General features: G+C 37.0%; 1 protein-coding gene across 3 annotated transcripts in view; it reads left to right on the top strand.

The window, feature by feature from the left end:
• gab2 (GRB2-associated binding protein 2) overlaps nt 1-26,134 on the top strand; it is a 64,707-nt gene that overhangs the window by 16,742 nt on the left and 21,831 nt on the right. For 2 of the 3 annotated variants that reach the window (XM_038282845.1, XM_038282844.1), the window contains exon 2: nt 15,527-15,827. In XM_038282845.1, the coding sequence (XP_038138773.1) occupies nt 15,527-15,827 (301 nt within the window). Of the gene's footprint in view, nt 1-15,526; nt 15,828-20,652; nt 20,845-26,134 lie in introns of those variants that run through there. The other variant, XM_038282846.1, reaches the window with a different exon arrangement.

Here is a 26,134-nt window from a genome sequence, read left to right as displayed (position 1 = left end):
AACCATATTTATATAGAACCAAACACTGTTTTTGCCATGTTGTTTTTTGATGGATTCAAAGTTTAAATGCTTATTGAGTAGAATGTTACACTTTGAGCTGTTTTGCTCCTTTTTTTAGAGTAAAACTCTGAAAACAATCTATCTATAAGCTGGCTGATTATAAGCGTTATCTGCTCATTTAACTAGCCTGCAGTTGGATTCTTACAAATTTCAAAAAAACAATTTGATTTTTGATTTATTTTCTGCTTTGCAAACCGAAATAAACTCAGGTGGCTTCATCTGATTAACAAGGGTGCTCAGCATCAAGTGGGGGAGGGGCAGCACTGTGCTGTCCTTCATAAAGTTAACATTGTGCAGGATAGTTACACTGGCTTTGAAAGTTTATTTATTTATTGATGATGACAAACCTCGAAAATGTTCAAGTCCTGACCTGGAAAGTGATTACGTTGCGTTCCTGCTTTCCTTGATTTTTTTTTTTCTTAAATTCTCAAATACTGTACATTACTTTAAGTCTAATGGGTGGCTGCTGTATTTTTACAGCTTGTAGGACTATGAAGTATACAAGTCATTTCCAATGATAACACACAGCCAGTTCAGGTAATATGGATGAATATATGTTATCTTTAAGCAGGAGTGATACTCCAACAGGTGGGTTACTGTTTCTGTCCTATGATACCTTGCTGTTAGAATTAGGTGTGACTCTTTTCTGCATTTCTAAAGCCCCTCTCTACTCTACCAGGAGATGCTCACAGAATGACTTCTGCACTGTAGCATATAGGAACTGACGCTGATGGCGGAGGCAGGGGGAAGCAGCACAAAGACTTCTGATTGAAGATAATGCTTCCCGTTAGTTAAGCTGTCAGAGTGAGCTCCTGCTAAATAAGCCCAGCCTTCTGCTGAAATCGACACATGGCGAGAGATTGCTCATTTTTATAATAATGGAAGCATTCAGCTGCAAATTGGGGCTGATTATATCTGCTGAGAGCTTTTTAGAGGTTGCTTTTATGTGATGCGCAGCAGACTCTGCAAATCAGCACCCCAACCCTCCCCCAGCCGACCCAAGCTGGAACTGCACGAGAAACTGGAGCTGACAATTGTAACAAGCTTCTCCATCACCCTCACACCTTTAGAATAGAGCTCTGGAGGCATGATAACGTGACTTATAAATAGGTACCCTTTATTTGTTAGAACCTGCCTCTGTTTTCAAATAATGGTGGCCTTACAATTGTAAAAATAAAGGTGGGAATCATAAAGAAGGCTATTAAGTTTCATAGCGGAAATCCCACATTTACACAGATGGAGTCATAAACTTGCTTCAGACTTCACATTGTTTAATAGGTATAGCATGAGTTATTTTTGTTTGAGTTACAGCTGCAACCTGAGGCTTTTACTTTAGAGTATTTACCATTTTATCTTTATTAACTTTTCTTTTTAAAATCTTGTGAGGGTTGTAGGACACAGCTGTTATATTCATTCCCTCTCCAAATCCTGAAATTATGTGACAGTAAAAAAAAAAAGCTTGTAAGAAAATATCTGAGGGAAACGGCATAAGGAGGATTGTATATTACTGATAAAGTTTGTTGCCAGGCATACACTGTGTGATATTTTCAATCGTTGCACGCAGCTAAAGCTCAGTTTCTACGATGAAACTGCAGGGTTTAAAAGTTCACAGGTGTTCTCGCACTGTGCGGCCCGATGCTCTGATGCAATCTTATGATATCCGACTAAATTTCAAACATGTTTGATTTTCTCCGGACCTCACGATTCCTGATCAGGAGGTGGTCGTGAGAAGCTAATCGGCCCTCATTACCCCCTTTATACAACACGACGCACGACTAAGCTGAAAGTTGGCCCGATCGAAAAATTTTCACATGACTTGAGAATCGACCCGAAAAAGGCAAAACATTGTACAGTGTATTCCCGGCTTAAGAAGAGGAGGTCTCCGGTGTGTTCTCGCTACTGCTGCCACAACTTACTACAGAATCAAATGTAATTTACCTGTCCAGCAGAAGTTTTGTGACCAAAGCATCCATTTTCAGTCTATTTTGCTCCTTCAGGGCACGCCATCTCTCAAAAGAATCTCCTAAACACACATTTAGCTGGCTCCGTTCTCTCCCACTTTCTCTCCCTTCTTCAACTGCATCGAAGAAAGCCTTTCTTTTCCAGTTAGGTTTGTCAGGATTCTTTTCGGCCGTTGATGCTCCAATTTACACAAACGAGTGAACAAATGACTCAAAAAAACAGCAGCAGTATACAAGCATAGGGGTACTTCTTCATGCTTCAGCGTAATAGCGTTACCTTTGGAGCCTACATAAATAACATACCGGGGGCATGTACGCAAAATGTTTGATTGACAAACATGTAGCCAATCCACTTACGACAGTAGGCAAAGTGAATTGGCTCATTTTTTGTGGGCCCCTCCATGGCCAGAGATAATGGATTTTCTGGAGGAAGGGTGGAAGTGTAAGAATGCCATCCATCAATTAAGTCATGTTGATGAATCTGGACACATAATTTCTGAGAAATTATACCTTTTAATGTAGAATCAGCAAGCTGGTCCTTTGGTCGATTGAGATACATTTCGTTCATCTCAAAAGCTCTGGTCAAGCTGGTGGTAGAAATATGATCCTAATCATAAATCATAAGCTAAAATGTAAAACAATTCGGGAACACAAAACAGATCTATTCAGGTATTAGTACCAAATAAATATTCCAGTTTTTCTTCATTGGTTAGATAGTTAAACCATCAGTCTGATACTCTCTAACCCTGTTTAACATCTTTTCATGTTTACTCTCCTGGGTACATGGGTGGGACAAATCACCCTCCAACTGTGGAGCTTCTGGATCTCCTCATCTGTCAAGACAAATAATAGGTTAGAGCTTCAGAGGATACACACTGCTGGCACAGTTCTGTTTGTGGCTGTATTTTTTTAAGCGTCAAAAAAGGTTTATTATAAACCTTGAAGTGGGACAGCTGTCTGGTTAATGTCTCACGCAGAGCGGAGATGTAAAAACCCTGTGTGAACACTAATCTAACTTAGAAGGAAGCATTTGTGGTTTATTTAGGCATCCGTAAACTGTTGCTTGACGGCTGTATACAGACACATGACACCTGTAGAGCACATAAAAGAAGTCGCTAGCTCTTGGATTATTAGTGGCCTATCCGGCTTTTGTAATGCAGCTTTGTAGAGCTTTTGAATGCACCACTGACATTATGCCAAATAAGCTTGGAAAGCATTGGAATACTGATTTCAAATATGTATTTTTGGTTTTGTAAAGGAAAAAAAAATCAAGATTATCCTTCCTAACTGTAGTTGCATTGCTCTTTTATTAATTTATATTGTCTTCCTGAAACTAACATCTGTTTCTGGCATGTGGTGACCCACTATTGATTAGAGTCATATATAATCAAGCCTCTGTTGCTATTGTCTATCCAGCTTTGTCTCCTGTTGCCACATTAACCGGATTCACCATTGTTTATGCATCTAGTTATTCGGTGCTGGCCTTTCTAGCTGTCCAATGCTTTAATCGATGCATTGCAAAACGGCGTCATTCTCTATCATTGTGAGCCACTCTTTGGAAAGATATGGCTCACAATGCCATATATATATATATATATATATAGAGTGTTGGGAAAGTTCTCTTTCTACGTGAACTAGTTCAAAGTTCAGTTCACACATTTTAAAATGAACTAGTTCAGTTCATAGTTCATAATTCAAAACCAAAAAATGAACTAGTTCATAGTTCTTTTTTTTTTTTTTTCATATATTGCTCAATTACACCATAGCCTACTGTAGAACCACAGACAGCAATTATTTTATCAGTTGTAACACTGAAACTGTGCGTCAGATTTAATCTTCATATCCAGTTTTGAATCCTTATCCAACCAGGGTTTACATTAGCATTGAGGGGACAGATTTCCCCATTGTTGCTTTAACGCTTTGTTGCTGTCCATTCACTTCACACTAGTAGCAGCTGCAGCTTTCACCCCTACAGTATATTCTCAAAAACATCAGGAAAATGTGCTGCTTGAATGGTCTTTTTTATGAGTAATTATTAAAAGAAAAATAGGAAAGTAGTCTTTAAGGTGCAAATGTTTTTTTTTATTTTAATAATTTTTTTCCATTTGAAATTCCATTTCAATACATACTAAAAAGGAATACTGGAATCCTGGAAAATTATACCAGGCAGGTTTAACAAACAAGTTACATGGATAGTAAAACCCTCAAGAACAGGGGTCTTCTATGTTTTCCAGACAAGGACCCCCAAACTGATGGCGAGATGGAGCGGGGACCCCCTAACTATATATATTGTATGAAATTGTGTCATATAGTCACTCTATTACAGATGGAGTAATGTAAAGAAATTAATTTCTCCCTGGGATTATTAAAGTTTTTCTGATTCTGATTCCTGGTTGTTGTGAAGGAAACGGTGCCCAGCTTGAAAGAGCTCCTGTGTGTCGCTGAATGTGTGCATTGATGACTGAAAGACATCTTTTGTCTCCATTTATCTGTTTACTACAGTGTTTTGATTTCATGTTAATGAGTATTTAAAGACATTTCAATTAGTGGGGGAAAAAATTGCAGGGGGGGAATATAAAAATATCAACTAACCATGCAGACCCTCATGCAGTACCTCCGTAGACCCCCTAGGGGTCGCGGATCCCCTGTTGAAGACCTCCGCTCAAGAAGATTTTACTAACACAAACTGAGGGACCAAGCTGAGGTAGGAATTTAAGGTTACTGAAGTGCGGATTTTTTTACTGAAAGCCGGCGGGCAAACTTGTTGCCATCATCCTCACCGACCACCTGGTCATAAAACTGTTTTAAGTGATCATACTGCTGCTTTGTCGCCTCCACGCTGCTGTGGCTTCCACGCGGCATTTTGTTTAGATGACGCATGCGGCTGTAGGCTACGACGCTGGTAGCTGGTGTTGCCAGATTGGGTGTTTTTCCCGCTACATATTAAGGCCTGCTTACGGTTTGATTTAGCCGGGGTTTCGCCTGGAGGACTCTATAGAAATTTGGCAACCTATTAAACGGAGTTGAACTGAGAGAGCGTGCCGTTCACAGACACCAGAATGAACGAGTTCACAATAACGTTCATCAGGCAGTAATGCAGTATGTTCAGTTCACGTTCGCCCAAAATATGAACGAGTTCATGAACTTTCGTTCAATGAACGCGTTCAGGCACAACACTATATATATATATATTTCTTGGGGGGGGGGGGATGCAGCATTTTTAAACAACACGGGATATTTAAATAAGTATTTATTTGAAGCGGATGGATTGAATTTGCTCTCCTTATAATAAATCTCTGACGGTTTAAACAAAATAAAATGTAAATTGTATATAATTGGTAATATTTCGTAATCAGCAACTTATTGTAATACTATTAAAGTATAGTTACTAAATTACAACATACTAAATAATGACACCAGTTGGAAAGATTTTTGATCTTTAGATACATATTTGATAGTTTATATTGAAATATAATAAATAGGCTACTTATTACCTCAAATTTCTAATTTGATGTTGTTTTGAAGAAAATTAAACAAATAAATGCCTTTTTTGTACTGGGTAAATGTCACCTTACCACAAATATCCTACTGCAGATCTTTCTCAGTGACTTAATTTTTAAAAATTTACGAATGTCACTTCATCTCTGTATAACTGTATAATGTTAGCTATGCAATGTATGTTATCCAAAGAGCCATTTATTTTGGATACATTCATCAGAATCAAGTTCAGTTAAAAGTGTGTAAAATACATACAGGTGTTAGCTCCTTATGAGAATGTCTCTTTGAAGGCATGAGAATATTTCAAGCCTTATTTTAATGCAGATTAATATGAAAGTTAAGTCAACATCATGGAAGGAAAAGCCTATCGAAGTAGCCTATAACAAGCCTAAGATGTAATCATGTTTTTAAAACAGCACTAAGCAATTAATTGCTTTTGCAATATAATTGCGATTTAGCGAAGCTCAATTTGACGAGCAGACACCGACCAACGAAGACGCTGACTTTTTCACTCCAGCTTTTTAGGTGGTGATGATGCTCTTTAAGTGGGGAAGACAGGGTTGCAGCTTGCATGCAGATCAGTGCATGGGAGTAGAAGTAAGCACTTTATCAACCAACGGTTACAGTAAAGCCCTGTGAAAATGGACTCTGGGCAAGAAAGCTTTGAAGGTCATGAAAACAGTAAAACACCAAAATCTACATCTGCTAGTCATCAGTCCAAATAAAAGAAAATTAAATCGCAATCACATTATTGGTTGAAAGAAAAATTACAACTTAGATTTTTGGCTAAATCATTCAGCAGTTCAGTAGAACTTTGTGGGTATTAATGAATGAATATTTTGCTTCCAAGCACATAGACAAATATTTGTAAAGTAAAGCCACCTCTCTTATCTGGGTGCAGCGCATTTCATTCGCTTGCCAGATCAGACCATAGTCTGCAACGTCATGCTTCTGTCAGTGAGCCCCAGGGCAGCTGTGGCTACAATGTAGCTTGGCACCATCAGTGTGTGCGTGAATGGGTGAATGACTGAATGTAGTATAAAGTGCTTTGGTCAAGTCTCCTGACTTGAAAAAGCGCTATATAAGTACAGGCCATTTACCATTTACCATGCGGCCAAAATACAGGTTGTCTCGACTTGGATAATAGATTAAAAGATCTGCCCTGTGCAGATTAGCTGCTAGAACAGCCTCTTTTTTTAACTTGATTTGAATCATCATGCTCTGCCTCACATCTCCCCTCCCTGATCAGAGAAAGAAGGCATTTGTTTACAGTGCAGACACAACCTGGTTAAGGTAGCTGCTTCCTGGACGTAGCCTTCTTGCATAGTTGTTCTCCAACTGCTCCAAAAATTGTTTTAAAAGGTCAGCGATAGGTTGCTGCTCAGACACCAACTCATGAGGATTATTTAGATCTTTACTCATGTTTTGCTCTGTATTGAAAAAGGTATAATATAAACCAACCAAGTATAGTAGTAGCTCTGGTTTTCAAGTGTCTACGGAGCAGAATCCTCTACTTTGTTGTCATCCACCTTCTTTTAACCCCTTTAAAAGTACCAACAATCATATGTTATATGTTTAGTAGATGACAGAGGTTCAGTTCTTTTAAAAACATCACAGGTTTGACAAGCTGACATTGGCTGGTCAGTCTGGGTAGAGACTTTAGTTAATTGTTTAATATTGAAGGTTTAAAAAAAGTTCTGAATTTGATATCCGTTTTAGACATTAAGAAGTCTTAGATGTTTCAAATTTTTCTAAATAGGCTCTACAGGGATTTTACAGTGAGTGGTTTTGGAAGGGTAGCTTTTCACAAATGTGATTCACCTGTTGTGAGCAGCCGGCCAAAGCCTAGATTAGTACCTGTTGACCTATTGATTAAAGGTCAAGCAGGAGGAGGGATGTATCATTGCAAAGGATTAAGCAAGTGTCAGGTTCAAGAGATGTTCATCATTTAGTGCTAATGTGACCAAAACAAAAGTTGGCCACTTAGGGTAGCAGATGTCCACAGGTGAAGTGGTTACATGGCATAGATATACTCCCTGCCAGTTTTTGTGCAGCTGTATAGTGTGTGTGTACCTGTCTAACCATCAGAGTGAGGATCACTTTTTCAATTTCCCCATCAGATTGAGGACCAGTTGTTTCAAAGTGAGGAAATTTTGCTGTCCTCACAAGCTATTTTGCTAATGGTGAGTTTTAGGGCTAGGGTGTAAATTAGGGTGAGGTATGCATTGGTAATGGTTAGGTTTAGGGCATAGAAAGGGTTGAAAATGACCGAAAATCAATGGAAGCCAATGGGAGTCAGCACATGGTCCTCACTACATATAGCAGAACAAGTATTGTAGTTTGTGTGTGTGTGTGTGTGTGTGTGTGTGTGTGTGTGTGTGTGTGTGTGTGTGTGTGTGTGTGTGTGTGTGTGTGTGTGTGTGTGTGTGTGTGTGTGTGTGTGATCTAGGGGAGGCAGATTCAACGACAACAACCTGCTAACTCCTCTGCTTTAATAGGACCCGAGGTAAACAAGACTGTTCTATCCTGTAGCCTGAATAACACTCTTGTTTAACTTGGATGTTTGCTGATAGCCATTTAAAAAACATGTTGACTGATTCCCATCATTCCGCCTGTTGACACAGCCTACTATTAAACACACATTTCTCCATTCCTGTAAAAGGGCACACCTTGGTTAATTGTTTATTCCACGACTAACTTGATTGGTCTGAGCTATTGCGGTGGTAGAGTGATAAATTTGATGCAAATAAACAAGACTCTTAGAATCTCCCTGTGGTGAGTTTTTTTTTTTTTTTTTAGCTCTGTGTTCTTTGAAGTCTTGCAAAACTGTTAAGAAAAACACTTATGTCATTTTTAGGAAGCTTTTCTGTGAATCGTTGATTTCCTCCAACAGAATGGTTGTTCTGTCATTCTCCAAAAAATAAAAAAAAACATCAACATGTTAGAGAAACAAAAGAATCCTTCCAGATGAGACAGTTTTTGATTCTATTTTTAGTCAGCAGCCCTCTCAGAAGGGAAGTTGTCTATAGTTTTGTTGTTACTTGCTTTCCTTCCCCATAATCTACAATAGATGCAGATGTGTTATCCTTTGTGCTGTGAGGCCGTCTCTGTGTTTCTGGATCTCGGTATAGGACAAATCAATAAAAAAAAAAGTCAACTCAAGCCTTCCTGGGATACAGTAGTTATACAAGACAGGGACTGAATCCTTCTCACCATAGATGTGTATGGCTGCTCTCTCTCATGGAGAACTCTGAGGGCTGGCAGGCAATCTTTCTCTCTTTTATTATGACTTAAGACCTTTACAACCGGCAACGCGTTAGATTTTTAACTCCATTCTTAGGTGGCACTTTTCACAGATCTTGTCTGGCTCATTTTCATAGCGATTGGTGTTAGTTTCAAACACTGTGTTGTTTTCAGCTTGGATTTAACCTTTTATTTGACTTTGATCTCTCCTGCAAAAAATAAAGGATGTAATATGATGAGCAAGCACTGTTATATGAGAGTTGCAACATATCCCTTGTGGTTTGTAATATGTATTCTAGCTACTACATAGTTTTTTTGTGTAATTTGTGGGCTGGTTCAAAGCTTTGTGTTCCTGAGGACTGTCCAGTCCAGTTGTTATCAAGGGCAGTGTTTCTGCCTCCTACTACCCTCCCCTACACACTATTTTTTTCCCTGTTCTGAGCTGTGAGATGGGGGGAGGGGAGAGACCGGAGAGTTCAGCCTAGTTCTACAGCTTCAGCTCCTACTTTCCAGTGCTTAGACAGTGATCGATATGTTCAGACATGCTCTGTAGGACAGGCTGTGGGTTGGCTGTCTAATTTTCTTGTCCTCCTCCCTCGTGATCCATTTTGTTAGGGAAGTTTTGCTCAAATTTGAGTCATGGATGGCACAGGATGCACATGCAGGCTGATACGGCAATTGATTAGACTGAGGCCATAGAAACTGTGGCTAAGGATAAGACCAGTCCTGTAATGTTACATCATTTCTTTAAAATTTTTTGCTTTGTGTCTACCACCCTGACCAAAGCTGTTAGATATCAGGACTAACCAAACTTTAAAATGTGCAGTGGTCCAGTTTTCAATTAAGTGAAGTACTACTTTTTCTTTTTAAGAAAAGTAAGACAAAATTAAAATTGACACCTACGTTTCTCCAACTATTTAAGATAGGAATCAAAACATCAATGTTTGGTCTTGTGTGTTGCTGTGACTCAATTTCAACAGAAGAAAGGCGGAAAACTAAGGAGTATTTCTTCTTTGGAATCAGTGGTACTACGACATTTACCATTACATTTACTCATGTCCTTATAACCCTCCCATATTTGTGCTTATTACATAGTTCCTGGAAATTAATTATTTATTTTTGATTCCCTGACATAAACGGTTTTGGCTGTTACCAGTAAATCAGGCTGACTGGAAATAAATCAACAAGCTGTGTACCCCGCTACCTTGGTTCGCATTAGCTACACACAGTGAAGATAAGATCATAACCTCCACTTCCTGGAGACAAAGATGTATGCAGCTAAAACATTACTGTCAGTATGTGAAAAACCAAAGGAAATGTATAATTATGATAGGGTCTACATAGATAAAGTAGGAGGTTTGAATAAAGATACTTTTTTGGGGGAAGGTGTTTATATGTTAGTGAATCATTATTAGTTGTCTATAATTAGCCAAAAAAAGTAACAACATTCACTTTTAAAATAATTTAAAACAGCTAAAGTTGTCCCAATTTGTTTCTTTTTCTATAATGACACTGATCCAAGTGCTTCATGATTAGTTCTTTGCCCAATTAAGTTAACGTCATGCGTATGCCTTAAAATCCTTAAGATTACAGTAGGGCTGAAACAATTAATCGGATTAATAGTGATTAATCGATTATTGAAATAAGCGTCAACTAGTTTAGTAATCGATTAATCATTAACTGAAGTTTAGAGACTGTAAAATATATTTTTGGCTGACATTGTGACCCACTTAGAGCAGTAATTATATCAAAATAAAATAAAAAAATATATGAACGTTTTAAATTTAAGATAAAAATATGTTTTGCCTGTCATTTTCTCTATCCAGAACCCCTCAAGCTGGGCGTACACTGTGCGATTTTCGGGGCGATTTTCCAGTCATGTGAGAATTTTTTTCGCTCGGGCCGACGTTCAGCCTGATTGTGAGTCATGTAGTGTACAGGGGGTTACGAGGGGCGATCAGCCTCTCACGACCACACCTCCTGATCAGGAATCGTGAGTTCGGACGAAAATCAAACATATTTGTTTTTCTCCCGAACTTACGACCGTCATGGGCAAATCGCTCAGTGCGCATGCACAAACAAGGATTCTTCTTTTTATCCGTCCTCTCAGATGTAAACCACGAAGCATGGCGGGGTGCGAGTGAAATGGAATTCTTTCTGCAAAATTGACAGACCATAGGAGCCATGTTTGCTCAGCCATGTCTTTGTCAAAATATGTCATCACCTTTTCTTTTTAGGGCTTTCAGCACAGAATTGGACAAATGCCAAGGCAGCGCGTTTCACTATAGTGAGCTTCATATTCCCCTTCTATTTGTTTGGCTTCCGGATAGACAATTCAAATCAGCTCCATCTCACTGCGGAGCTGAGTCCGACGTGCTTTTTAGTCGTGCAGTGTGAGCAGTTAGATCGCATCAGAGCGTCGGGCCGAACATACTTCGTGAGCTGTGAACTCACACTGTACGACGAAACCCGTCGTAAGTGTCGTACAGTGTGAATTCACAGTGAGTTCATGCAGGTACTGATCAAACTGTATGACGAAACCCCAGCTGTGTGCAACGATTGAAAAAATCGCACAGTGTATGCCCGGCTTTAGGTGGAAAAGTTTTAGTTTCAACTGGTTTAATTTCGTAAAAAGTCTTCTTTAAGGAAGCTTTGGCTATCGGATTATTAATCGATTTGCAAATAGTCGTTAGTCGCAGCCCTAAAGTACAGTAAAAACCTTTCTGCATTTTTACCAGTATTAGTTGATCTAAATCAATTTCATGATAGTTTTCACCTTAAAACATTCAATATTGTCATTCGGCTTGCCACAGAAGAACTAGAGGGCCCTTCTCTTTTGTCCCGCCTTCCTTAAAGGACCCAGCTCTTGCTCCTCCCACATTAATCTTTGCTTTGTACCATCTTCAGCCTTTAGTTTAAGCTTTAGGTGTTGCTTCAAATGTATTTTAATCAACCCTTTGAAAAACAGCCAAACCGTGAATTACATCTTTCTCTGCTGTAGGCACCTTGCCTGTTCCACTACACCCCTTTACTAGAGGCAGCTTTTTCCTCACCAGTGCCTCACGATACTGCAGAGCTTCTGCAGTTTCCACAAGACAGCATTAATATACTTAGTACTTAAAGTAATAAAATGTTTAACAAACAGCCATTTATTCTTAAATACAAATCTGACTTAATATAGCCGCAGTGGTCAATAAACTCACGTGTCTCCTGTTAACAATATTCACTTTGTTTGCTAAGTCTAAGCTAACCTGAGCATATTTGCTTGTTTTATGACTCCTTTGTAATTCAAACTCATTCATGTTTCCATCTGGTTCCAAGTAATTGTTTGTAGTTAAAACATGATTTTTTTTTCCTATCCTGCTATTATTATTTAATTTTTTTTAAAAATACAGTTAAAACTGTGCATAACAAGGTCACTTTAACGGTGGAGTTTTCTTATATGTTTGCAGTAATTGCAGTGAACTGGATGTTTAGTCAGAAATTCTGAAACCAATTATTATTTGGTATTTCTTAAAATACGATGTGTCCATTATGGACACAGCTTCTGAAAATACGCTATTATTTAGATTAAAATAAAAATAAATACAAATGCCTAGATTTGTATTTTTTCATTTCAGGCCTTTAAAATAGCGCATAAACAGAAACAAAAAAAGTAAACACATAAAACCCGATTATAAACCACCCCGCTCTTTTTACCCTGGTTTAACCCCCCCCCCCCATGCTGCAACAAATAACACAACAGTCATTATGGCAACATCCCCTAATCTGAAAAAAAAAATGATGACAGTGTCTGAGAATACTTTTCAGTACATCCCTTGAATGCATACTTTTTATTCTCGAATTTTAGGAAAACTAATTCATACATGAGGGGGGTTCTGGGACTTCAACTCGACAGGGAATTCAACATCTGGCCAGCAGAGAATATAGGCAAAAGAGACACTTTATAGACCATTAGCAGTTATTTCCCAAGCTGTGTGTAACTTTAGGACTGTAGAATGTTTATCTTTGTAGGAGGAACCTCTGGCATAAGTTGTGGAGCAGTATCGTTCCTCTGGTCACATGATCTTGATACATTAAATCCACAGAAACACAAATAGATAAAAAAAAAATATAGTGTTACACATACAAACTAAATATAAAAGACTAACTGCTCAATAAGTTATACAGAACAACTTTATATGCATGCAGAGCGATCTACTACTGTAGAAATTTGTAAGGTCCCTTGGTCACTTTAAGACAGACGGTGATGGAGCTACTAGTGTTTTTGTTTTGTTTTTCTTTGTTGAATTTTAGGGGGAAAAATGTTAAATGGGCAAAGCATTAAAAAAAAAACTATTCCTGTCCCTCTAGCTTTTTTAAGTCTGAATAAAAATAGTAAACATTAAAATTTCAGGTTAAATTTGAACTACTCAGGTTCTCTGTTTGATATCAGTATTGCATCAATGGAAAAGGTCAAAAGAGTTTTCTTAAGAAAGTTCATAGTACTTTGGTAAAAACACATATATTTATGACTTTCTATATTTCTACATCGAGATAAATTATATTATTAGCATCCGCTTATTCTGTCTTTCCTGTCTATCACCCTGTTCATTCCTGTTACACTTAGGTATTCTAGATATTGTTTAAGTCTCTTTGGGCCAGTTGGTTGCATCCCATTTCTGTTTAAGCCAGATTGAAGTAAACCTGCATACTAATGCAGAGGATCCAGGTAGACACCCAAGCTTTGAAATTAGGTCCTTAGTTTTACTATTTTCTCCTTCTCTCTTGTGTTTTCAGACTCGCTGATACACCTGCTGAGTTCACTCATATTCCCTCTGTAACTTTTCCATTTTTCCTATCAGAAGATAGATAGGAAAGGTTTCCACTCTCCATCCTAATGTCCCTGTGAGCCGCTACAGATGGTGACAGGTTGCCAATACACACATTACCAGGGCAGTGAAGCCAAGGAAGCTTTGTCAGCCATCACTCATTTCATCTCTGTATCTTGAGGTTAATGGCCCCCAAAATAGAAAAAAAAAATGTTCGTACCTCCAGAAGAGATTAAGAAGATCGTATTTGTAGGGTGATTTTTTTTCTTTTTTTGGGAGAGGAAGCATTAGCCTTGCGGCAGTGTCTGTGCTCATGGAGGGGGAGGGGGCCAGCAGGATCCTGTGTGTCAGCAGCCTGCATGTGAGACGTTGCCTGCTGGAAGTGCATCCCTGGCACATGTCCAAAAGCCCAGCCCACACTCTTTTATGCCCCCTTTCCCTTCCTGGTCTATCTTCCTCTTTTGTGTCACAGTACAGAGAACAGAGTCTTTACAATGACTACTGCCTAACCATGTGGAGATGAATCATGGAAGGCTGCTGTTCATAAAAAACAAATACATAGATGTTATTGTATTCATCGAGGTGAAGCTCTATACAATATATTGTTAATAAAATGACATTGTGTTTTAGTTATATTATAACAAAAGATTAGATTGAATAAATAATAGAATGATATATTTATTCCTGCTTATATAGAGCAATATGGTTCCCAGTTAACCAAAGCCCAACATTTACTATCTCCAATCATTTTTATATAAAGTAAGACCAATAAAAAAGGATCATTATAAGGATACCGAAGACTATGTGTATTCTATAAAGTTGATGCTATAAACAGCTCTCATTGCAGAGGCTTCTATGGCATGCATTTCTCCATCAGTGTGGTATATGTGGGCCATCCACCCATGCTTCTACTTAATAGTGACAGACTTCATAGATTTGCTTTTGGGTTTTGGTCATGCAGTTCCAAGAACAAACAATGCTGTGGTTATTGAAACGACTTTTGGTACTTTTGAGTGTTGTGAACCGGCACTAAGTTTACTTGGAAATGAAATCAGCATATTTATAAAGCTGTTAAGTAAAGGGGAGCATGAAATGTTCTGTAACTGACCTAGCAGACAGCTTCACTGACTTTGGTCTAGACTTTGGATTTGCCTCACAATCCCCAGAGGGCTGCAGCTCTCCCTGTCACATGTATGTGTTACTATTTCTACCAAAGTTGTTTCCCCACTAAGCCCTTGTTTAGTATGCCAAGGTAATTAGCCAAGATCATCAAGTGAATAGAAGTAGACACCTACCATAATAAGTCAGAGTATAATGGATCTACATAACAGATTGACACTTTTTTTGTTGAATTCTTTAAAACGAATACAATTTTTTACAATCTTCTAATGTATATAGTTGCACCTGTATAAGCAGCGGTTTGTTTTTTTCTCAGATAAACCTTCAGTGACTATATGCTGATTTGACTTGATTTGAATGGAGCAGAAAATTGCCTTTTGTCCTGTTCTTGTAGCGGAAGGAGTCTGCAGTCTTTCAGTGAAGCTGTCATGGAGGAGCGCTGCTTCTCTTCGCTCAGTGAGGGATATCTGCACAGGAAATACGTTGGGAGGGAGTAAACACCTGCTAGTCCCCCCCTTCCCCTCGCAGTCACTAAGATATACACGAACCACACTCAACCACATGTGTGCTTAAAAAGGCAGACTTTTCTCTTTGGTGTTTTTGATCAACAGTAAACAACAGATCAAGCGTCCAGCTGTTGAGACTGCCACCATTGCAACACTTTCCCTTTTTGCACAGTGAGATTTAAACCTATACAAACGTGTTTTGTTTTTTTCCTTGGAAAAAAGCATGGTGTTGCTTCCAATGACAGATGCTTCTTCAATGTAATATTATTGTAAATGCATTGTTTTTGGACATTAAGCTCACATTCATACCCTTTTTCTTTCATTTCAGGCATGGAAGAAACGCTGGTTTATGCTTCGGAGTGGCCGAATGAGCGGTGACCCCGATGTTCTGGAGTATTACAAAAACGACCACTCGAAGAAGCCCATCCGGGTCATCGACCTGCACTGCTGTGAGCAGGTGGACGCTGGCCTGACCTTCAAGAGGAAGGAATTCCAGGACAGCTTTGTCTTCGACATCAAGACCTCAGATCGCACTTTTTATCTCGTAGCTGAGACGGAGGAAGAGATGAACAAGTGGGTCCGCTCCATCTGTCAGCTGTGTGGTTTTAACCAGTCCGACGACACTCATGGTAAAGGACGTTTTTGTGTTTCTGACCTTCTTCTAATTGTCCTCTTAGGATGAATGTATTTTGTTTTCCATTTTTATATTGGGCCACTTCACTGTCGTAATTTCTTTTGAAAGGGATGCTTGCAGGTGTAAAAATCAAACTTTGGACTTATTCACTGAGTTAACAAAGAGCACTGCTCTGGCATTATAACTGTATTCCCATTTATTGAGTATTTTCAGCCTTTTATACACATTAACAGAACATATACCCTTAATTTATGACAATATGGCCTTTTTTTGGCTCTTGACGGCTAGATAAATTACTATGCTGGGCCGCATCCAGCCTGAGGTAGATTCTAATGGAGCACCATACATCACTCTGAATAAAGTAAGGCAGTTTTAAATCACCAGTTTATTGGAGTATAACATGTAAGTATAAGGATGTTGTTGGTTTTTAAATAATAGAAACTTGATTATGTTAGGAAACTGTCTTATGTTGGTCAAGATTGTCCTAAAGTGAGAGTGTCATGTAAGGTCATGCCTGCTGACACATCTGTAGACCTTAAACTAAGGTATAGTCTATAACTCTATCTAAAATAATATGTATCTTTTAATGTAATATTTAGCTTATGAACTTATTTATAATAATCCAGCAAGATCTATTTAATAATACTTTGGTATTTCTTATTTTTTGCCAAATATTGATGATCTTTTCAAATAGTTTAGCATCACACTTGAGCAGTTTTATCTCAGTTATTTGAGAGAAAAATAATGATAAAATATTTGTGTCACAGAGTTTTCTTATGATTTTTCTCTTTTTGATTGATTCTTTCTCTCATCCTGGTTGCTTCTATACAAGGTTTGGCATTATTAGTGTGGGCATTTGCCTGATGATGCACGTTTTTGGTTTTATCTTTTTGTCATCATTTCACCTTTCACTTAGGGTGCAGTAGTGTTCTACTTAAGCAACTCTTTAGCTCTGCAGCAGATTCATGCATGAGTAGGATATATTATCCAGCAAGGATTTTTACCTTTGATAGTGTGTTTTTTTTTCTCAGTTGGTCAAATAGTACACCATTCGCCCTAACCCTTCTGGGTGAGCTTATCAAAGTAAATTCTCAGTTTTAGATAAGGTGCTTCTCTAACACACAAAATCTTATAAGATGGCCACAGAAGAGTAAACAAAGAGTCATAATAAGTGCTTCCTGAGGCCCATGAGTTTTCAGCCTTCTTAGAATTTGGATACAAAAATTTCAAACATGATATCATTATCCAAGAAAATATAAAATTTCTTAATACCACAGGGATAAAAATGAAAAGTAATTACAAGCATAAACGTATTTTTCTGAACGTAAAAAATCTACTTCTACCTCTGAGTAGAATCACAGAATCTACATATGCAAAAAGATGCAAAATAACCAAAACATAACCTCTTCTGAAAACTTTTTAACATTGTCTGATGTAATATTCTTTTAAACTGCAAATAATCAAATAATCTAAAATCAACAATAGTAAAAATATGCAAACACCACTTGTCTTTAGTATCTGTACAAAGACAAATTGTCTGGATACAGTGTTAGAGTATCAATACTTTTCAGAGTAACCTTAGCTCTGATCCAACCTGTAAATAATATGAGTGTTATTACTCCTGTACAGTTTACTGTGAATATCCAGGTACTTATTCATGATAATGGATTTTTGCCCATCATATCAGGCCTCCTAATGCTTAGAGGTCCATGTAAGAATGTATTTAAGTAATGCTCAAATGAGAAATTGCCATACAGAACTCTGATTTTATGAGCATCAATAAATGAGCTTTTTACTCTCATTATCTTTTATTATGCTTACCGCCTTTTATGACTGAATAATTCCATTGCCATAAATGCTAACTAATTCATTGTAGTCATTTGCATAGATTTCACAATTTTCTTTTTAGATCAGCCCCATTTCTCTAGTTTTTTCCTTGCCATCTAGTTTGTATTCATGCTGTTGTTTTCCCGCCGTTGACAGCTGGTGGACGTTAATTTCGGTGCACATGGTCGATCATCCGAAGCAGGCAGTGTGTCCAGGTGTAGAACTGGAAAATAAAACTATTATGAAGTGTTTAATGATCCTCATGTCACATAAACATCCCCATGTCCATATGGGGCAAATAGCATAGTCTTGCTCCCCTTCTTTTAACATGAATTGTAGTTTGCAAGGTTATGGCTGGATGGAGGAAATATTTCAATATAAAGACAATTGTACCTTTAGTCTGAAAATGGAATAGGCTTTTTTTTCACTAAGGTCTGTTTTTACAGAAGTGTCTAGTTCCTTTTCTAGTTCAGTTTTGTCTGAGTTTTTTCACTATCTAAATGCATTTTCAATCTTGTTTTTAGCACATCTAAAATCCAAATAGAGAAGTTGAGAACATGCATCTCTTGAAACGCATCCATTTTCAGAAAAACCTGTCTGTGCTTTCTCAGAAAGCAAAATTTAAGATAGAAAAAAGTAACACATTTTTCAACAGCATAATACACCAGACCTAGCAGCTTGTTAGTGAGACACATTTTAAAATAATAATAATAATAAAAAAACGTATCAGTCATTTCCAGTTAAAGAGTAATAAATAAATCCTTAATGGAATTTTGTGCAGCAGCTATAAAAAGCAAGGAAGTTTAAACAGACATGGAGAAAACTAACTTTTAGTTGCTCTTGTTGCTGTTAAATCCACAACCTAAAGAAATGCCATAGACAGGTTGTCAGGCCAGCAGCATGGCTATTAAGAGGTTACTGCCCAGATAGATTAAAAGGCTAGACTAGGAGAACATTGTTTAGAAAATCAGTTAAAAGACTGTGGAGCAGCTGTAGGAATCAGCAGCTCAGGTGGTAATGTTGTTAACTACTTTGTGTATTCTCACTGATTCTGACCTTTTATGGTGGAGTTACAAAAAAAAAAAAAACACTGTTAAAACAGGATATAAAAAACATAGTATAAAGCCTTGAAGGGAATATGGCAGAAATGTGGGAGGTCAGGAGCTAACCAAGTTACCAGAAATACAACAGAATGGCTTTGATTAATATATTTATGTAATAGAATGGCCCAGTTATAGATAAGACCTATATCCAGTTAAAGAAAAACAATGTGGCAAGACTTAAAAACAGCGTTTTATTAAATGCTCTACACATAAAGTTATTATTACTGTATGTCTCCGTGAGCCGTCAGTTTAACATTGTTCTAATGTAGGCACCATGTGTAAAACTATATCCTTTGAAAAAGGTTTACATCAATCGATCAAAGAAACTGGTTGACACTATAGCGTTCTTGAAAAGCTATGCGTGTTCTTCCTGTTTTTCTGTTCCATTTTTTTTTTTGCTTTCCGTTGCCATGCGAAAGACCAACACATTATTAAAGTAGCCTAAATAACAAGCATTTTCTTTCACAAACTTGCGTTGCACAACAGGCTGTTTTTTTTCTTTTTTTTTTTTTTTGGGGTGGGGGGTCAGATTTTGGAGATATTTATGGTGCTATAGCCAAAAAAAAATACCTGCTTTAGAATCTTTAACCCTTTATAGGGCACCCAGTGAAATACTTTAAAAATCAAAATTGGAAACCAATAGTGAATCCAGGACACAGACATGGGCAATATGGAGTCAACAAGTCATCTCCATGTCATGTATTTGTTCTACCCAGCAACTGAAGCAGGTGAGTCCAATATTCACCGTGAATTAACCTGTGCAGATTGGACTCACCTGGTTAATTGGCTGGGTAGATTAAATACATGATATGGAGATGACTTGTTGACTCCACATTCCCCATGTCTGCCAGGACAAGAACTTATTACCTTTGTAACATTCATAAAATATGGATATTTTGATGGCAAAAAGTACTGTCAAGATAATAACAAGAAACGCCAACTTTCCCGAATATATTAGGAAAAATAACAAAAGTACTTCAATAAGAAATTCATGAAAAACACTCTGAGAGTGAAAGAAACACATTTTTTTTGGTACAACATAACCTTCGAGGCATTAATGCTGATACTGTCACCTATATTTTTTTAGTTTATAAACCTAAATATCATTATTAACTGGGCTTAATAACTTTTTATCTTTGCTTTTTAGCTTTTTACCTTTTTTGCTGGACTTGTTAATTTTTTTCCAACTTAATTTACAGCAGGTAATATATCACTCAAGGGCTCATCTGATCAATCACATGCCGAAATAAGTTGCACAACCATGTAGCAGTATGTTTGCCGGACGGCTGGATATAGACCTTGTGCTTCTAGACCTCACTGAGGGACGGGGGGGGGTTGGATCCATTTGTAAGGGGTATGCAAGTGATGACAAACTTGCCCTATAAAGGGTTAATGATGTTTTGTTAAGACCCCAGGCTCAGACTGTTTTACTGATTGTTTTAAATATCACACATGCACTGGTATAATTGGGCAGTTTCATCATTAGTTTTTGATTATTTTGATCAATACAAAAGAAATACAGACATAAAAGATTGATCAGCTTCTATAGATAAAAGTAGGCCAAATAGTTATATTTATATGTTTAGTCCAAACTTCTCAAAGTTGTGCATATTTGTTGAATCGAACAACTGATAAGGCAGATCTTAAGGGAGGGAAAATTCTCAGTACTTTTAAAAAAAAAGGTCTCTTCCCACTCTAGTTGACACTATCTGTTCAAAACGCAGTGAACGTGCAAAGGATTCTCTATCTGATGAACTCTAGCTGTGCTTCGTCTTTAAACAGCAGCACCTAAACCGGTTTTCGCAGCATTTTCTCAGCTGATGCAGAATCCTTGGCTTGTTTTTCTTCAACCCGGTCCTTCTGGTATGCGCATGTTATTTACACAAACAAAAACAAGAAAAGGCTAACTTATTAGGAGCTAAAGGATCCAGCAGTCGGTTGTAGATCGGAGCGATTGTGTCATCAAACTGTCTGGGAATTCCCTCTCTGAAAGAAAAACAAGCAAGACTTTAAAAACCTGTGAAGTTAGTTCCTCTTATGGAAATTCTGCATGTTGACACAGATAGCAGGATGGCTAAGCAGGTAATGTTTGTTCTCACATAAAAAGTGTTAACCAGCTTAAAGTTTGCTGATCAGGATTATGCAGATGTGGAAGGTTGATGAAGAGATAGCAGCAGTGGAGTTGTTTCTTGGATTAGGTAACTTTGAATAGTCATGTTAAACACTTTTCACAAAGTGTATTGTAACAGGCTATTAAAAAGAGCCTATTTAAATACAGTGAACTCAACCAAGTGTTACCACATCCCAAACACAAATATATTTATTTTTGTTTGTTTTTGCTATAAACCAATAAAAAGTAGCAGTGATCCTTGTTTTACTTTTTTTTTCTTCAATCAAGTTTGGAAAAAGTTTGCATGCATCTTATTTAGCTCCTTTTATTGGTTTTACCCCTAAATAAAATATCTGCGTGACTCAGTCCACCCTTTGGAAACATTAGTAAAGACGCGAGGAAACAGGAGCAGACTAGAGTGGTCAGCTTCAAGCACAGTTAGGGTACAAATCCTTAGATTCAATCATCTCTTAACACTTTAGTCAATCATCTACAAATTGAAAGACGAAAGTAAAACTCTAAACTTTCCAAGACATGAACATCCTCCTAAAGAGATCATTAATCAGAGAAGATCCACTGCTTAGAATATATAAATACAATAATATTTTGGTGAAGCACTTTTAGCCATGCACTCTATAAACATCATTTATTTTAAGAAATGTAATCACTGTTAAATTTATAGGGATCTAATCTGCAGTTTGCCATAAGCCATATAATGATCACAGCAAATATATGGAAGAGGGAAATCAGTTCAGATTTAGCTAAGATGTAACTTTTTGGTCTGGATGTTAAAGGCTAGGTGTGGTGAGAAATAAGTCCTCCAAAATATCGTCCTCAACGGGACGCTGTTCTTTAGAGAGGGCAAAGAAACTGGTCAGAAAATTTAGGAAAAGAGAAGTGGAGGTAAAAACCTGGTGCCGGAAAAGATGAGAAACCAAAGGTTTACTTTACAAGAACTAAACCGTACCAAAATAATCACAAATATATGAAGGTGAAATTCCTAGAAAATTCTGTGATCTAAAAAGTGTTTAATGAAGTTTAATTTCAAATGCTTGAAAAATGTTTGACACTTTCTATTAGGGCTGCAACTAATGATTATTTTGCAAATAATCAATTATTTTTTCGATTAATCGATTGATTGATAAGGGCTGGTCAGTGGCGCAGTGGATAGTAATGCCGGCTTTCAACAATGAGTATTGTGGGTTCGATTAACGGCCTGGGGTCTTTCTGCATGGAGTTTGCATGTTCTCCCTGAGCATGCGTGGGTTCCCTTCGGGTACTCTTCTTCCCACAGTCCAAAAACATGACTGTTAGGTTAATTGGCTTCTCTAAATTCTCCTTAGGTGTTGTTTGTCTTGTGTGTCTCTGTGTTGCCCTGCGATGGACTGCTGACCTGTCCAGGGTGTACCCCACCTCTTGCCCGTAGACGGCACCCCTCGTGATCCCACTGTCAGAAAATGGATGGATAGATGGAATCGACTGATAATTAGATAGCCAAAGATTCCTTAAAAAAGGTTTTTCACTACATTAAACCCAGTGAAAATGATGAGTTCTGTATACAGCATATTGAGAGACAAAAAAGTTTTGCTTTCTAAAATGCAAAATGTTTATGTATTTTATTACAATTTTGATATAATTACTGCTCTAATAGGGTTGCTCTGTCAACTAAAGGCACGTTTTAGAGTCTCTATACTCCAGTTTTAATCAATTGCTAAATTAGTTGATGATTATTTCAGTAATCGATTAATCCTATTAAATGTTTCAGCCCTACATTCTATTAGTAATCTTTTTTTTTAACATGCTATTTTCTTTTACAATTTAGTGCTCAGTAGGCGCGACTACATCAAGCCAGGTGTAAGTAATCAAGCTAAAGGCACACGGATATGATTTATCACTTCTTTATGTGTGTGTTGCATATCCAGTCAATATTCAGGGTATCTAAAAAAATCACTGATTAATTATCTACCTTGGTTTGTGAAAAATCTGTCATCTGTCTTTTAAGCTCCCAACAAAATTCATTATAAATTAAGAAATTAAAAGTTCAATGGGCCTTAATACTTTAGCATTGCATTATATATTGTCATTGTTTCCAGCTGTAAAACCAGTTGGACTTTTAGATATGCTGTCATTAGGCTCAGGTAGACAGCAGCATGTTTAAATTCTTTGAGGATTTTTCTGGGATTTTTTCGCAGCAGCAGTTATATAAGCACCTTGATCTGAACCTCTCCTGTCATTCAGTTGTCTAATCTGCATTAGAAAGCTTTATCTTCGGCGGTGAGAAAGGATGGCCAAGGGCGGCATGTGTTAATTGTTACACAATTGACTCTCTGTCATCCTGTCCTTTTGTTGTGCTTCGTTTCATTTTCAGCCCTCCATGTACCGGCCTTCCCACGACACACAAGAACTTCGCAGCCATTTAAGTCACCTGTTTTTAAAAATCCACCAATCTTATTGTGAAAATCCAAAGGTCTCTTCTCTGAAACTGAATTTTCGGTCGTTTAACTGTTCGGCTGTAGGACAAAGAAAGGACATAAGGACAGAGCCTTTAGTTGTTGGCCTTTATAAACACATACTTATTTAAGTATCATTTCTGCAATTATTTTGAGTGACACAACCGTATTATTCATATCAGTTCTAAGAAGCCAGTGTCTCACACTGATAACACGTTAAAACCACTAAACCCCAGAACTCTGTCATGACTTAGAAATTCATAATAATGTCCTCTTGCTTTGTTTTATAAAAAAAAGTTTCCAGTAATCAGATTTTTATCTTGGTTTTTACCTCTTTATGTGACATGCTGCAGTGATCCTCTATTTAACATTCTGAAATACCTAATCATAGATTTGAGGCATATAAATAATCATATTTAAATCGATAATATATTTAAATCTTATATCCATGTCTGCATTTACTTTCTTCCTTACCTGCTTAATAGTTTTACCTTCTTGCACTTTCTTATTTAAGTATCAAGTCTTATGTGTTTCACTTTTATTTATCACTTATATTGACTTTGTAACTTAAGATTAATTTACTTGTTATGTATTTACTAACTGAGGCACTTCTCTTTTCTTGCACATTTATTTCACGTTTGTTCATTCAGTAGCTAGTTATTCAATGTACTAATTGGTTTTTGCTCTTTACCATTACCTCATCCTTTTTTATTGGTTAGCAATGTACTGATTCACTCACTACTTTCCTATTTAATTACTTTCCTACATACGTATTTCCTATTTATCAACTTACTTGATAGATATTTGCTGTTTAGTTACTGTTTTAGTTATTTACTCACTTCTTTATTATTTAGTTACTTCCCTGTTGACATATATGTTTTGTCTTGCATATTTACTAATTATTGCCTTAGTTACTTGCTAATTATTTGGGTAATTTTAAACAGTCTGATGTTTTAAAAATAAAGATGCCAACTTATTTGAGGGGCCTCCAAAGCACAGTAAGAGCAAAATAAGTTCTTAAGTCCACCCATCTTAAATATGTCTGATACATAGGGTGGCAAAGTTTATCAGCATTGGCTTTTGTTTAAATTTAGACTAAAATCTTTTTAACTCTCTGTTATTTCTATCATTCATATAAATAAAGAGCAATACCATTTTGGCCTAAAGAAACGGCTCCAAAAAATTCTGCAGCACATATTTGGGATCGGTTAAACTGTTGTCAAAATAATCGCCGTCAGCCCTAAAAAAAACCTTTAGCAGTCGAACTCTTGTGCCATATTTTGTCTGGGTCACAGAGGCTGTTGTCCATCTCTAGGGCAAAAGATGGCTACACCCTGAAAAGGTTGCCAGTCAATCCCCAATAAATAGGGATGCACGATATTGGGATTTTGGCCAATATCCAATATGCCGATATTTTAAAACTCATGTAGCCGATAACCGATATCAGACTGATGTTAAAGCTGGACAAAAATAAGTAGTCATTGAAAATAGCAGTTTTGTTATCCATTTCTGACACTTTGAAAAATAATATACTCAAATATATTTTCATATGCTGATATCAAATTGATTTTTAAAAACGCGGTATCGATCTATTTTACTTTTTAAAATCTCGGGAAATTTCATCGTTCTGTTATAAACTCTCGTGATATTTTTCTAATTCTTGTGAGATTTTGTTAGCAAAATAGATCGATACTGCGTCAATATATCAACATATAGAAATATGGCACAATTTTGTGAATTTTCGTGGGATTTCGTAGCATAACGATGACAATTTCATTAGTAAAAGAGATTGATATGGTGTTTTTAAATGGCAATATATCAGCATATGAAGATATTGTGATATTTTAATGTATCAATATTTTTTCCCTCGTCTTTAGAAGTTTTTAAGTCTTTAGAAGTTTTTGAGGAAGAAGAAGAATTAGTATTTTATTTTTTTTTTAGACTATAGAAACTCAGAAGCTGATCAAATATCGGGTTAAATATCGGTGGGGTGGCCGATGTCCGATATTCAGTTTTAAGGCCGATACCGATAGAGGGCCGATTATATTGTGCATTCCTACCAATAAACCATCATGATTTTTTGGACTATAAGAGGAAGCCAGAGAGAAAATGTAAACTCCATGCACAAAGCTACCTTGGATCAAATTCAAGACTTTCTCGCTTTAAGGGAATAGTGCTACAATCTGTAAACTAAGTGAAATTACAAAACGTAGGAATATTTATAAATAAAAAGGAATATTTTTGTATAAAGCCAAAACTGAATACATGTGGAGCTTCTATTAAGCTCAGCATTGAAATATTGACTCGGTAAAATCCTGACCTGAATCTCAATGAGAATCAATTTATAATTAAAAGGAGCTATGATAATCACATCTCTTTTTAAACTGGTCAAAAAGGCTTTAACATAAATTCTAATAGAAATTATTTTTAGTCAGCGTTCACTCAAAGGGATCAGGACTAAACTAAATGAAGTCACATATACAAGAGATGCACCAATTTGAATACTGCGCCCAGTTTCTAGCTTCTTTATACTTAAACTTGTTTAGTTAGTTCTAGTTTCTTTAAGACAGATTGTCATTCTAGATTTATTTCAAAAGAAATGCTAAATTCTTACACAATTTCTTTTCAGGCAATCTTTAACATTTATTTACAATTAGTACAGTTAGCAGCCTTAGTATAATCAGCTGTTACTAATGATTTTTTTGTGTATTATATAAAGATGTAGCTCCTGACTTAATCCACGGACCTATAAAAATTGTATGATAAGTTCACTTTTAGCATTTTAAACAGCCCAGCTTTAAAAAGCTAAAAA

The sequence above is a fragment of the Cyprinodon tularosa genome, unplaced genomic scaffold, assembly GCF_016077235.1.
Source record: "Cyprinodon tularosa strain WSP-4 unplaced genomic scaffold, ASM1607723v1 ctg188, whole genome shotgun sequence".
In the NCBI taxonomy this organism is placed as follows: domain Eukaryota; kingdom Metazoa; phylum Chordata; class Actinopteri; order Cyprinodontiformes; family Cyprinodontidae; genus Cyprinodon; species Cyprinodon tularosa.
The sequence above is the reverse complement of the archived record's forward strand: the minus strand, read 5'-3'. Positions and strand labels throughout refer to the sequence as shown.